Source organism: Silurus meridionalis, chromosome 4 (genome assembly GCF_014805685.1).
Source record: "Silurus meridionalis isolate SWU-2019-XX chromosome 4, ASM1480568v1, whole genome shotgun sequence".
Classification (NCBI taxonomy): Eukaryota; Metazoa; Chordata; class Actinopteri; order Siluriformes; family Siluridae; genus Silurus; species Silurus meridionalis.
In genome coordinates this window covers 7,742,892-7,757,492 of record NC_060887.1, presented here as the reverse complement: position 1 = coordinate 7,757,492, position 14,601 = coordinate 7,742,892, and the positions used below count along the sequence as shown (strand labels likewise).

The 14,601-nt window shown below is 40.8% G+C and overlaps 1 protein-coding gene across 1 annotated transcript; it reads right to left on the bottom strand.

Moving 5' to 3' along the window:
- Nucleotides 1-998: 998 nt before the first annotated feature.
- On the bottom strand, nucleotides 999-14,568 carry zgc:158689 (uncharacterized protein LOC791177 homolog). The gene is made up of 15 exons (XM_046846606.1): nucleotides 14,310-14,568; nucleotides 13,087-13,201; nucleotides 12,643-12,718; nucleotides 11,552-11,638; nucleotides 9,518-9,579; nucleotides 9,139-9,210; nucleotides 8,669-8,806; nucleotides 8,082-8,234; nucleotides 7,276-7,455; nucleotides 6,709-7,177; nucleotides 6,405-6,612; nucleotides 5,622-5,696; nucleotides 5,298-5,499; nucleotides 4,473-4,507; nucleotides 999-4,387 (listed from the first exon to the last, which is right to left on the bottom strand). Exons 2-15 carry the CDS (start codon nucleotides 13,132-13,134, stop codon nucleotides 4,315-4,317), a joined length of 1,878 nt encoding a protein of 625 aa, XP_046702562.1. The 5' UTR covers nucleotides 13,135-13,201; nucleotides 14,310-14,568; the 3' UTR covers nucleotides 999-4,314.
- Nucleotides 14,569-14,601: the final 33 nt, after the last annotated feature.

Below are 14,601 nucleotides of genomic sequence, written 5' to 3'. Positions count from 1 at the left end.
GCTGCATTCTGGACAAACTCTCATTTATTAATGATGCAGGACATCCACCCAGTAATGCATTACAATAGTCCAGTCTGGAGGTCATGAATGCATGGATGAGCTTCTCTGCATCAGATATAGACAACATGTTTCTTAGCTTAGCAATATTTCCAAAGTGTGTGTTTCATGAAGGTCGTGTCTGTGAAGGTCTACATTAAGGCATGTATTTGTTTCACCGGTTCGGGGTTAAATACGACATTTCCGACATCACAACAAGATCGAATTTTTCGATTGTTTTTATTTGAAATTGTTAGAGAAACAAAACAGCGTGACACAAAACTGTACAGTCGCCTCGGACCCTCAATCGTCTTCCTACTTTTTACTCAGCGTCAGTATCCACGATTAACGCCGATCCGTTCCATTTTCTTTGCTAATACAGCGAATCAAAAACGTGGTTACAATAATAATAATAATAATAATAATAATAACAATAATAATAATAATAATAATACTGAAATACAGTCGATAATCACAGTTATTCCCTACAGGTTGGAGGGGTTTGTGCCTACAGCAGTACACTAGAGAAGGAACATAAAACAAAATATTTTACAAAATATCAAAAGAATTGTGTCAATTTAAAAACGAAGCATTTCCAATCTCACACATTTTCTTGTTAATCACATAATGATGCAAAAAAAAAAAAACAATATATATATAAATATAAATCTAAGATTATTGTGCCTGTTAAAAAAACAGTAATAAAGGGTCTATATAGGCACATAGTCATTTATACACACTATCATGTAAACTCCAGCATCCTCCTGAGGTGTGTGTGTGTGTGTGTGTGTGTGTGTCTGTGTATGTGTTTATGCTTAACATGTAATTGATTTTTGAGAAAAAAAAAAAAAAAAAAAATATATATATATATATATATATATATATATATATATATATATATATATATATATATATATATATATATATATATATATTTAATAAACCTAATACTTATATTCCTGTAAAAAAAAGAAAACACCCAACAAACAGATCAAAAAGGAAAGAAATCAGCTTCAAGAAAATGAAAAAAATCAAACAGATCACTTTGAAATTTGGTCCTATTCAATAACAATTATAACAATTAAAAAAACTTACAAATCATTCACTTTAATCCACCAGTAATCAGTCGATCAGCTCACAAACTATTAACAAGAAAGACGTGAAATGAAAGTCAAATGAAAGTCAAATCCGTCCTCCTCCGACGCCTATGCACTTTCCCATGAACTTTCTCGAACACTTACTGGAGTCGCTCTTCGCTCTTCATCACGTTCTTCACCTTTAGCTTCACCGAATGTCAGTTGCGGCCAGACATAATTTAAAAGTTGTTCGAGACCCTTTTTTAGGCAAACGGCATTAAGCGCATTTACGTTCATGTAGGAGATTCCACGCTCCAGGTTTCTCACAGCACCTTGGACCTGGTGCTTGGCCCCCCGATCATCGCCACTTATCAGAGAATCTACGCTGTATAGCCAAATAAATTGGAATGCCCGCCTTTTCCCACCCATATGAGGTTTCTTTGGCAAACTGTTCCCACAAACTCTAAGACATAAAATTGTCTAGGACATCTTTGGATGTGGTAGAATGACATTTTTCCCTTTATTTGATTTAGGAGACCCAAACTTTTTCCAGCTCCCATGAAGATATGGGTACAGCTATAGCGGTATAAACCCTATTAAACACCTTTGTGATGAATTCTTTACCTATTTCAGGCCTCTTTACCTCTTCAGGTTTTTACCACATTAAAAAAAGTGTAATTGTGACTTGATTTCTCGCAATTCCGACTTTTTTTCCTTACAATTCCCACTTTATTTCGGCCAATTCTGAGTACTTCTTCTGAGTTTTCTCAGATCGGATCGGAGGCTGTTCGATATCATGCCATTCTTCCAGTAACAACAAGATCTCAGGGTTTTGTAGAACCATGCCTAAAATGGTCCTCCATTGTTTCACAGATCGATTTGTTCTGATTGTAGCCGCTTTCATTTTCCATGTGTAAAACTTTCTGACACTACAGGGAGCATGACGCTAACCGCTTGGGTAAAAAAAACAAAATTGTGAAGAAAAAAGTGAGAATCATTAGGAAAAAAGTAAGAATTGTGAGGAAAAAAATGAGAATTGTGAGGAATAAAGTAATAATCGTGATTAAAAAAGTAAGAATTGTGAGGAAAAAATTCAGAATCATGAGGAAAAAATGTAGAATCATGAAGAAAAAAAAGAATTGTGAGGAGAAATTTAGAATCGTGAGGAAAAAAGTCAGAATCGTGAGGAAAAAAGTCAGAATTGTGAGGAAAAAAGTAAGAATCGTGAGGAAAAAAGTAAGAATCGTGAGGAAAAAAGTAAGAATTGTGAGGAAAATATTCAGACTTGCAAGAAAACAAGTAAGAATTGTGAGGAAAAAAGTGAGACTTGCGAGACAAAAAGTCGGAAATAGTGAAAAAAAAAGTTGGAATTGAGAGAAAAAGAAAAAGCCAGAGTCACGAGAAAAAGTCACAATTGCGAGAAATAAAGTAAATAAAAAAAAAAAAAATGATGGAAAAACAGGCTTCCATATTCACCACACCTACATCTCTACCTGAGTTTATTAACGCCCCCTTGTGGCTGAATGAAATCTCACACAAATCTCCATCAAATCTAGTGGAACATCATCCTATAACAGCAAAAGAGCCCTCATTGTGGAATGGAACCTTATACCTCTATGTGGAATGGTGTCCACAAACTGTTGGCAATACAATGTATATGCAGTATATTCAAAAACATTTCTCACTGTAGCTTCATCAGTTACATGTGGTCATCTCTAAGTCTGAGGTAATTTTTTTTACAGGATGTCCTTCTGACCATCAGCTGTTACCACAGCGTAGTAACGTAAATTTTCTGTAACGTTTATGCCGTTTATATCACTCAGAACTCAATTTACACATCCCAAACTTGAAGCTACATCTGCTAACCATCGACATCTCAATAACCTTCCTCAGCAGGATGACATACCAATAATATCCACCTTCTATGTTTTAACTTCCTGGATCTTTTCAAAAAATCGAGTTTCTTTCAATCTATAAAATTAAATACCGAGTTGTAACGCTAATTATAGTATAAAGTTTTTATAATCAAAATTATGGCTCAAGGCACAAAACCAAATCTCCGTATTAGAGCCCTAGATAGGCAACAGCGTGACGAAACTCATTTGCTAGTTATTACTGAGATTAGACTGCAAAACTAGCTAGCTGTGATTTGAGAGCAATTTGTCATTACCTAGCTGAAATTTGAGGGAGATTTCATTCTCACTGGAAACTAGCTAGCTGAAATTTGATAATTGTGACTGAGAATAGATTGCATTGTTAGCTAGCGATAATTTGAGAGAAATTCATCATTGCCAGCTGCCTTATAAAGAAAATTTGATTCACATGGGAAACTAGCTATCTGAAATTTGTTAGACAGATGTAAATCACTGGCTTCATTGTGCCAGGCAATTAACAGCTAAAAAAAAACAGCTAGGTAGCATTCGAGAGAAATCTCATTCGCTAGTTATTGATCGAGATTAGTTCGCAATGTTAGTTAACGTGTGAGAAAAAATGAACTACCTACAAAACAGACATTTGTTATGGGCTAGCTAAAGTTTGATAGTGAACTGCAATTCGCTCGCTGACAGGAAGTAACTGTAATAAAAATAGCTATCATGCAAAAACATTTGGTAGTTAGCTAGCTGAAACTTTTGCAATTCAGAATTCTACTAATACTACTAATTAGCTAGGCAATTGTAAAACGCTGATAAAATTGTATTAACTTTTAATGTTACTGTAGATATCCTTTGAAAACTCATCAATCTTCTAGTGATTCTTAGCCATATAGCTAGCTCAGGTTTGCGTGAAAATACTAATATACATAAGTAATGTACATGAGATCGTTGCTATCTGCTATCTAGAGCTCTGAAATGGAGAATTCACCCGACTTCACGCATTTTACATATATTAAACACATAATATAACCAGAGATCCAGCATGTCTGATCTGGGACCAGTCAAATCCAATCTGTTAATCAACATACATCAATATCTATTTAAATATAAAAAAAAATGTCTTAAAAAAAATACGAATGAAGTAATGAGTGGCTCAAATGGAAAAAATAAACAATAAAAGAAAAAAAAAGGAGCTGTGTAAATAATTTTTTTTTCACATTATTTATACATTTGCTGCCGTTTTTTGCTCAAAATTCGTTACAGTTATTGATTAAAATAATTATTTTCTAACAGTAAAAAGGAAAAGTCAGTAAATGAGGCCGATCCTCCTACTCGATCAGCGGAGCAGAGCGATCATTGGTCACCGTTTTCCTCAGACGGATGTGAGCGAACGGATTGGTCCTGAGGTGGGGTAGGGGGGAGGATATGCAAATTAGCATGCAAATTAGAAAGAGTGAGGTAGTGAAGTGCAGAGTCGATGGTTTACCTGGTGGGAGATGGCGGAGGAGACGAGTGATCGCCCTGCAGAGAAGAAAAAAATTATATTAGTCGGAATACTGTTTGTTTCACTAATTGATGAGATTCACTGATTAATGATCAGTTACATGTTTTAGTGATCTAATAGATCTAATAATAATCCTGAGTAACAGACATTAAGTACAGTCCGAATCCATCCTCAAAGCTTCCGTATTACTTCGTAATTTCATGGATCTCCAAGCCATAGTTTTGAAACCTTCTCCAGCTGCACAGAATGGTTTCCAATTGAATAGAACACCACCCCAAGGCAGGCTGAGACGAAGTGAGCAGATCCAAGGAGAGGAGAGGAGAGGAGAGGAGAGGAGAGGGCAGGAACAGTGGTCACTGGTACCTTAGAAGCATGTTTAACTAGATAGATAGATAGATAGATAGATAGATAGATAGATAGATAGATAGATAGATAGATAGATAGATAGATAGATAGATAGATAGATAGATAGATAGATAGAAGCAGACTATGAAATAGGCAGACAGAGACACAGACAGACAAATCAAATAAAACACACTAAAGGCCTGACAGACTATAAGACAGGCAGACAACTGATTGTTATCCAGACGGACAGAAATACATACTAATAGACAGACAGATAGATTGACAGACTGGAACACAAACAGATTAATTGGTCTAAAGTTCGACAAACCAACAAACATATTAAATACAGACAGATAGGCAGGCAGACAGACAGATTAAGTGAAAGACACTCAGACAGACAGCAATCAGATGAAGATGACTGGACAGATCAGAAGCCTGCAGTCGACTTCACACGCGCCTCACCTGCTCTTTGCCCTTCTGCTCGCCGTGTCCTAGACTCATATGTCTGATGTCAGGGTTCATCATGCTGTAGGGGCGTGGCCTAAATGTGCTGATCCCCCGCTCCTCCTCCGAGTCTGGACTGAGTTTCACAAACTCACCAGCAGGGGGCAGCCTGTCCAACTGTCCCAAACTCGTACTGTTCAACTTGGACAGACCCGGAGGACTGAGAGGACAGAACGACACATTGTACATTATTATTTTGTCAGAAAAATGGTTAGCATTTATAAAATTCAATTTCAAGAATTATAGAGCAAGAAGGTGCTGGCAGATCAGACGGCGTCGGACCTGGCGGGGTCGTGTTGCGTCGGCGTCGATGTGTTTGGCATTGGCTTGGTGTAGGAGAAGGGAAACCAGCCTTTCCTTCAGGAGACACAACACAACAACTCTTGAGCATACCAACATGGTCAGAAGGTGTTAAATATCGGTGTAATGAGCAGATCTTGTGGAATACGAAGAGAAAAATCAGGAAACTCAGAATCTGCTAAGAAGAAATGCAAACAAGTGTAGTGTTCAGTTAGCGTCGCACGTGGGGACTTCTGTAGTTTGTTAGTGGGTAGTTTATTAACTAGAACAATTAATGCAAAGTGAATTCCACTCTGATGTAAATGTGTTAGAAAATGTAGTGGTAGTTTCTTGTTGTTTGGTGTAGTTGTGTAACTTGTGGTAGTAGTTGATTGTAGCTGGCTGTAGTTTATTGTTGTTTGGCGTATGTATGTGCCTTGTAGTGGTAGATTGCATTGTTGGGTGTAGTTGTGTGACTTGTGGGGGTAGTTTATTGTTGTTGACGGAAGTTCTGTAACTTGTGATAGTAGTTTATTGTTGTTGGGTGTAGTTATGAATCGTGTGATGGTAGTTTGTTGTTGGTGTAGTTGTGTACTTTGCACTGGTAGCTTAAATTTCTTGCTGTTGTTGTGCACCATGGAATGGTAGTTTGTTGTTGGGTATAATGGTGTGACTTGTAGTGCCAGTTTCTTGTTGTTGATTGTAGTTATATAATTTGTAATTGTAGTGTATTGATTTTTCAAAATTGTAATCTGCGAATGAGATAATGGTTTGTTTTCCGTTTACCGTCCAGTCCTCTCATTCTGTCCGTAGTGCCAGCCGTCTCTCGGCTCGCTGATGAGTAGCCCGATGGCATCTCCGGGAAGGAAGGACAGTAGACATGACCCCGCTCTGTCTCCTTTTTCTGGCCGGTCACCCGAGCTGGGCGAGTGAGCAAACAGAGCCTCCACGCGGACTGAGGGACAGAGAGGAAGTACCCGGGGTAGGGTGGAACCTGAGGGGGGAATACAAACTTCAGCCCCCTACCTTCAATAAAATGAAAAACAATCGAAAATTTACAAAAAGGAGCACTACAAGCTTGACCGGTCACCCATAAATCCTGTCCGCAACTCAGACGGCTGTTTCCGTGGTAACGGCAGCGTGGAGGTCGCATAGACATCGGCAACCCTGAGCAGGAGAGGGTTATTGGTCGGAGGACTGAAGGCAGAGGGTGGAACGGGAGTGAGGGCACGAGAAAGGGGTGCGCTGTGGGGCAACGGCGGCGTCTGGGGGGCATTAGGGGGCGGCGCCAGGCCCTGAAGAGAATGAAGGGATGAAGCAGAGGCGGGGTTGAGAGAGGGAAATGCTGAGCCAGAAGGTGGAGAAAGCAAGCTGCAAATGCTTCCTGAGGTTGTTTGCACAGGGTGGGCGGGGCTCGAAGAAGTGCTGGGGTTGAGGGTGATGCTGTTTTGTGCGAAGACAGAGCGAGGGGCGGGATCAGATGATCCAGCTCGCTGTGGCTGGGACCGATTGCTGGACTCGCCATTCAGAAGGGGCGGGACTTCCTGTACGGACAGCCTCTGTAGAAGTGAGTTACAAGTTTAATTCCTCTATCCCAAAGTAACCCTTCTGTAGTACACATTAAAAAAGTATACAAGGTAAAATTCAAGCGTTGCACCTGCTCTCCAGACTGAGCAGAACCCAGTTTAGTGTGTCGGAGGACTTCTGCTATCCCGGAGGCCCCAGGGCCCTGAGGGGCAGTGTGGCGCAGCAGGTTCAACGCTCGCTCCGGTAACTTTGTTGGCTGGGAACATGACTGTTGCCACGACGACAGCTTTTGTGACAGGAGTTCACGCACCTGTGAAATACAAACATATGCGTAGTGTTGAGTTAATGTCACAAGTGGGGATTTCTGTAGTTTGTTAGTGGGTAGGTTATTAACCTTAACAATTGCAATGTGAAATTTGCAATTGTGTTCGAACATTGTCATGAGGTTAAATCGACTGTAGTGGTAGTTTATTTTTAGTGCGTGTAATTGTGCAACATGTAGTGGTAGTTTCTTGTTGTTGGCTGTTGTTTTGTACCTTATAGTGGTAGTTTTTTGTCATTGGCTGTAGTTGTTTAACGTGTAGTGGTAGCAGAAGCTTTCTTATTGTTGGCTGTAGTTTTTTATTGTTGTATTTTGTAGTGGTAGTTTCTTGTTTTTTTCAATGTAGTTGTGTAACATGTAGTAGTAGTTTCTTGGTTCTTCTTCTTGGTCCTCCAAAGGCGCATTGTTCTTAGTGCATTGTTGCTGGGTGGGGCGTAATGAGCTGTGCAGTGGTAGTTGACTATTGAATACTATGCTGTGTTTATGTGTGCAGTTGTGTATCTCTGTAGGTACAGTATGATCTGTTGTAGTGGTTGTGTGTCTTTGTTATTAATCACAATTTGCTGTAGTTTGTTGCACTGCTGTGTGTTACCGTCTGCCACAGAAACACGTACCTTGTTGTGGTAGTTTATCAGCAGCTTGGCGACGGAGCATTGACGATCCACCAGGAAGCAGTACCTCCTCCTCTCCTCGGTGAGAGCAGAGCGATAACCCACAGCCACCAGAGAGTCCAACTCCGTCTGCTTGCGACTCATCAGCTCCACAAACTGACACACACACACACACACACGAAAAAGTCATCACTCAGTGTTGTTCCTTACACAGAACCACCCATGATCACATGTGTTTTTGATGGCAGTAAGATGCACACACACACACACACACACACACACACACACACACACACTCTGATGGAAAAGATGGTACAATGTGAGAACAAAATCAACACTGAAGCCACAAAAGCAGGAAATTATGTTATCTTCCAGCACAAAAGTGGTTTCCTGAGAATTTCAGTATGTAACCTTAAAACTCTATTGTTTTGTTTTCTTCTCTCCAGTCATTTTGGGTATAAATTTATGTCCTTTTTTTCAATATAAAAATGTTCATTCGGCATCGTTCTACTTTATTTTGTATCCGATAAAATTCTACCAGCGTGAATCTCACACAAATGTAAAGATGTACAGTGTGTGTATCCATGCACCTGCATCTCCCGGTCTCCGTATTTATTCGGATGCCGGCTGCCATGACTTTTCCTGCGCAGCTTCTTCAGCTGCGATTGACAGCGTTCAATCGAATCGGCCTTCGACCGGCGCTCGCTCTGGTACTTCTTCAGCGTGGCCTGGAAAACGATTCAAACCCAGCGGGAAATGTTACTGTACTCATAACTTATAAAATGGATACTGGATAAAAAAATTTTTTTTTAAAGTACCAAATCATAAAAATGTGCTAAATTGAATCAATATATAATTTACATTCATAAATATTGAGGAAAATATAAGACATGCATTCACACTGAAACAAAAACGAACACTCAAAATAACTAAAAACATTTACAAGTCAAATAAACAGCGTGGGATCAGTGACTTGCCTCTAGAGGTCGCTTTTGCTCTATGTGTAACGCAACCTGGAAAAACTAACGCAATATATTTTTGCCAGAAAAAAAGAACTCACAGTGAGGAATTTAATGTCCAGGTCAAGCTTCTGTTCCAGCTGAGAGAGAAGTTCGGAGTGAAAGAGCTTCAGCTGAAGGGAAGGGGACATTTTTTGAAAAATTGACATGAACGTTCATTTTTGGTTGATTAATTAGTTAGTTGTGTATGAATTGAATACTACTACAATATATTTAATTATGTATATAAAATATATATATATATATATATATATATATATATATATATATATATATATATATATATATATATATATATAATGTCTATATATAATTCCTCAATAAACAGATATTCTTGAGAGAAACAGATATTATATGTCTGAGCATTGTGTATGCTCAGACGTATGATCATAATTAAAGTGTCATGGGCTTTGAACTTACCACGTCTTCTAACTGCACCTGGATCTGCCTGTGCACCTCAGCCATCTGGAACAGCGTGTCACCTGGAACAGACGCAAACACACACACTCGTACAATACATGCCAGTACAAGTACACTATACACACACTGTGAAAGTACCGTGTTGCTCGTCAATATACAAGACGGAAACGCAAATGCCAAGAGTCCCACGGCAGGAGTTTTGGGTGCAAATACTTTTAAGCAGACCAGGACCGAGTCAGTCTAACACAGTCTCCAATCGATGTATAAGTACTAAATTTCATACGAACGCACCTTCTAATAAACCATTAGCATAAAACTAACTAACGATCTGGGCTAAAGAAATGCTTTGCTAGCTTCTTAGCAATGAAAATGCAATCAAGAGTATCATTTACTTCAAAAAAACGTTAAAACCCTAAAATCGCTAATCGGACCTCTGTGAGGTCGGCTATTTTGAAAGCGACACATGCGTTGTCACCATGAGCGTTTTCGAATTCCGATGTAATCAAACGCAAAACTCATGCATCTCGCCAGAACGAGGTTTCCGGAACGTTACGGCTAGCGCTACGTCAAAAAAAAATGTCCCCGGACGATTTTATAAACTGACAGGAAAATAAAAACGATGGAGAATCAAAAAATTACAAATGGAGAACATCTATTTGTACGTTGCTTGAGCTGTGGATGGATATAGCGCTAAGAGTTTCATGCTAGGTGTCAGTACGGTGCTTTTGAAGCCTTTTAGTGCTCATTTAGAGACACATCTGAGGGAAAAGTTGATATTTCTGATGTTTTTATGTCGGTTTTACGGAAGCGGCGCCTCAATATTGCGTGTACCCAAACCTCACCCACTTAGCATAATATTCATAGACACATGAATATGCAAATTATGCAAATTCCCCCTCTTATAGTAGTTCATTCATTTATTTCCCTACAGTTAGTGATAATTTGTCGGCTGTTTTGTGCGAGTGTGTGTGTGTGTGTGTGAGTGTGTGTCCCCACTGAATAACACTCTGTGTGTGTAGTTTGGCATGCAGCCGCTTTCTTCACCCCCTCCATCCCTCCGTTCCTTTCGTCCACCCCCGCTGCTTCCAGAGGCACAATGTGATCATGTGGTGTTGTTAATCTTTCAACAAAGACCCTTCTCTCCTTCTCTCCTTTTCTCTCTCTTTCTCTCCCTCGTTTTCTCTTTCTCTAGTTTTTATTGCGCACTCGTTTTTCTTTTAACAGCGCACTCATTTTTTCTTACTTAGGCCATCTTTCTTTTTTTCATTCACCGCTTCACCCTCAACCTCTACTGTTTTCTCTCATTCTCCCTCTCTCTCGCTCTCTCTCTCTCTCTCTCTCTCTCTCTCTCTCTGTCTCTTTACCCCCTTTTGTATGGTACACTTGCCTTTTAGTCTGTCTACATTCTTTCTTTTCTATCTTTTTCCTTTATTCTTTTGAAGATACCAGTCTCACTCTCTATCCATACCTTGGGTGGAGCATCAATCATGCAGTCTCTTTCCTCTATTTTACCCCGTGTACCCTTCCAATCCCCCTCTTCCTCCCTCTCTCTCACTCTCTCTCCTTCTCTCACGCTCTCTCTCGCTCTCTATGCTGCACTCATATTTGCGGTCTCTGTACTTCCTCTCCTTTCTGTTTTTTTCCTTAATAACCAGCCTTGCTTTTCTTCAACCTGCTGTCTTTCTCTCACTCTTCCCTTCTTCCCTTTATTTCTCTCTATCTCTTTATGCCACACTCATTTTTGCAGTCTCTGTACTTCCTGTCCTTTCTGTCTTTCTTCACTTCTTACGCCAAAAATATAAATCAATCTTCACAGACTCTGATTCATCCTTTCTTTTCTTCCGTATTCATGTCTCTGTCTCTAACTCCCCAGCTCCTTAAAGCATTCCCCCTTGGTTTGGTCCTCTCTTTCCTCTTCTCTATCTTCACTCCTTTCATCCATTTATTCTACTCTCCTCTCTATACTCCGCTTCCTTCATCCCTCGTTCTTGACTTCTCCTCCCTGAGTGATGCCGAGTTCTCCCGTGCTCCTACCCAGTTCTTTCGAGCTCTGGCTGTCGCTGGCCAGTTCTCCAAGTTTCACCAGAGCATCAAAGTAGCCTTTAGCTGCAACAGTCACTCCTGCAAGAAAGAGAAGAAAGAGGGAGGTAGAAAGAAAGAAAAGTCAAAATCAATCAATTAACCAATCAAATAAATACTTTTTTACTGCATTCTGTTTATTTACTTTTCAGGTCGATACTCTTCTACAGCCATGTAATATGAATGCAAGCAGAGCTAAATGGTTGTTTTACGTACTTTGTATCTTTAGCTAGCATGCTAACTGGTCATGAGGCTTATCAATCAATCAATCAATCAATCAATCAATCAATCAATCAATCAGTCACTATCATGAATATCTTAAGTCTAGGTTGACTTTGGTGCTTGTACCCCAAAACCAGGGGTCCCCAACAGCCAAGCTTAGGACCGGTACCATGCAGTCAAGTATCTTTCGGTACCGGGCCAGGGATCATTTGGTACCTGGGTTGCACAGACTTTCCATTTTATTGACTTTTGCAGTCTGCAGGCTTTTTTTATAAAAAACTAAATTACCATATGCATATGCTAATTTCCTGCACTTGTTTCAGTCGCAGTTTCTATGCATCGAGAAATCAAGCTTGCAGTGAGTATATATATACACATGCAAGTAACTCCCCACAGACTCCCCACAGACTCCCCATGAACTACCGCTGGACTCTCCCTCGGACTCCCTCTGGACTCCTACCGGACTCCCCCCGGACTCCCCCCGGACTCCCCCCGGACTACCCCTGGACCCCATGAAAAAACGATCTTGCCTCAAACTGGTTCATGATGCAATAAAAGGTTGAAGAGCATTGCTTCAAACCAAATAACTTTGTGGGTTGCTTGGTTTTTGTCCCACTGTAACAAATTAAAAGAAAAGCTATGGCCCCCCGGGGGCCTCCCTGGACCCCGTGCGAAGAACTGCACTGATCTACAGGAATGTTGATTCGATTCCCTTAATCTTTACAAGCTCTACTTGAGCTGGCAGAGAAATTAAACCAGGATTAAGATGGTCGACGATCAAGTGGACAAAAAAACCCAAAAACCAAAAACATAGTGTTCCTCACCTGTCAGCGCTTTCTCATAGTGCTTCCCCATGACGACAAAGTTCTTCAAACTGGGGTTAAACTGGTCCAGGATTCCCTGCACACACATACACACATCTCAAAAACATCACCTACAACCAATTTCTACTCTATATGGCTCTTTACCACCTATATATATATATATATATATATATATATATATATATATATATATATATATATATATATATATATATATATACTTTATCGGCAGATGCAATGGCGATACCAGTAGCTCCTAGCTAGGGTTAACATTCATTCACGTTGACCAGCCAACCCGACACCGACCGGAGATCTGACACACACCTGCTCTGATAGAAAATCTTGAAAGGACTCGTATTTTCACAAGGACCAGGTGAAGAGGAAAATCAGGGGGAGGTGACATGGGAGGAGCCCATACATCTTAAAACAGGAAGCGGGATGTACCTTGTAGACGCTCTCCGTCATTTTGTTCACCTCGTCAGACCTCGACATCGCGTCGCCGTCCCTCGCAATATTCCTCCGATCGCAACCCGGGATGTTGGAATGAAGCCACGTCAACCTGCAGAGAGAGAGAACAGCATGTGTCAGCACTTGTGTCCCTACAAACACATCCGTACGGAAAGCATTCGCTGAAATCGTTGATTTATCAACGATCATACGCAGCGCATCTGAGGAGGGGGTACCACTCCTGGGCCACTGAGCAATGCACATAACCATCAACTGCTCATAAGGGAGTCTGCAAAATGCCATAGATCTAGCTTAATGGTTTAAACATTGGACTTTTTTGATCCAAAAGACATGAGATCAAATCCCAGCCACACTAAACTACCACACATGGGTCCCTGAGCAAGGCCCTTAACGTCAAAGTTGCTCAGATGTATAAAGGACACACATGTAGGTCGCTCTGAAAAAAGGCATCTGATAAATTCAATTATTGTAAATGACTTAGGTTGTAAGTTCAAATCCCATTCACCCCAAGCTGCCACTTCTGGGCCCCTGAGCAAGGCCCTCTACCCTCTAATGCTCATTTCAGGATAAGGGTATCTGCAAAAATCCATAAATGTAGCTTAGTTGTTAAGGCATTGGACGTTTGGATTCGAAAGTCATGAGATCAAGTTCCAGCCACACCCAGCTGCCATTCCTGAGCCCCAAAACAAGGCCCTCAACCCCGTAGCTGGTCGGGCACATGAATGAGACAAATGCAATTCACTCTTGATAAGGGCGTCTGCCACACGATTTCCTGAGCGAGCCAGTTGTTACTATAGAAACGATAACGGTACAGTAAACGCATCCAGACAATCTGAATGAAGAATTCCATCATTCCCAACCTCTAGAACCTGCCAGGAACGCACCAGAAATGGGAAAGTTATCCGATATCAATTTCATAGACTGTGTGTGTTTTTCGCACTGAACCAACAACTACTTCCAGAGTTTTCCGTTGGGAGAGATGCTGGAATTCCAGGGTGGATTATCTGCTCAGACAGGAGAACTCGGAGCGACTTTGCGCACACACACACACACACACACACACAGACTCACACACACAGACTCACACACTCAAACACAAACATACTCTAGTTCTACTGAACTTTTCCAACAAGATGAACAGCACCTGTTGATCTCTTCGGAGAGTGTGTGTGTTTAGTGCCTGCATGTGTGACACTCACCGCCTCCAGAAAATGCATCAACTTCAATTTCCTCTCCGTCTGTCTCTGTGTCTCAGTAATCCAATTAAACTAATCAATTAAATCAATCAGTGGGTTGCCAAATATAAAGAAAATATTTCCTGCTGTGGCACCGCGAACCTGTGAGCTCTCCTGTTCCCCGTCCCTCTCACATGTGCAAGTGCCGGACAATGTCCTCTCTCTGTCTCTTTCTCTCTCCCCTGTGGGCGTCCCGAACGGACAACACAGTGCACTACGTAGGGAATGCCTCCTACGTCCATTCATTTCTGCTCCA

Excerpts from the sequence above, each read along its gene's own strand:
- zgc:158689 (XM_046846606.1), bottom strand. The coding sequence starts at position 13,134 with ATGTCGAGGTCTGACGAGGTGAACAAAATGACGGAGAGCGTCTACAAG. Across the intron at positions 11,639-12,642 it reads CTATGAGAAAGCGCTGACAG|GAGTGACTGTTGCAGCTAAA; the intron begins GTGAGGAACACT and ends TCTTTCTTGCAG. Across the intron at positions 5,500-5,621 it reads ACGCAACACGACCCCGCCAG|TCCTCCGGGTCTGTCCAAGT; the intron begins GTCCGACGCCGT and ends CTGTCCTCTCAG.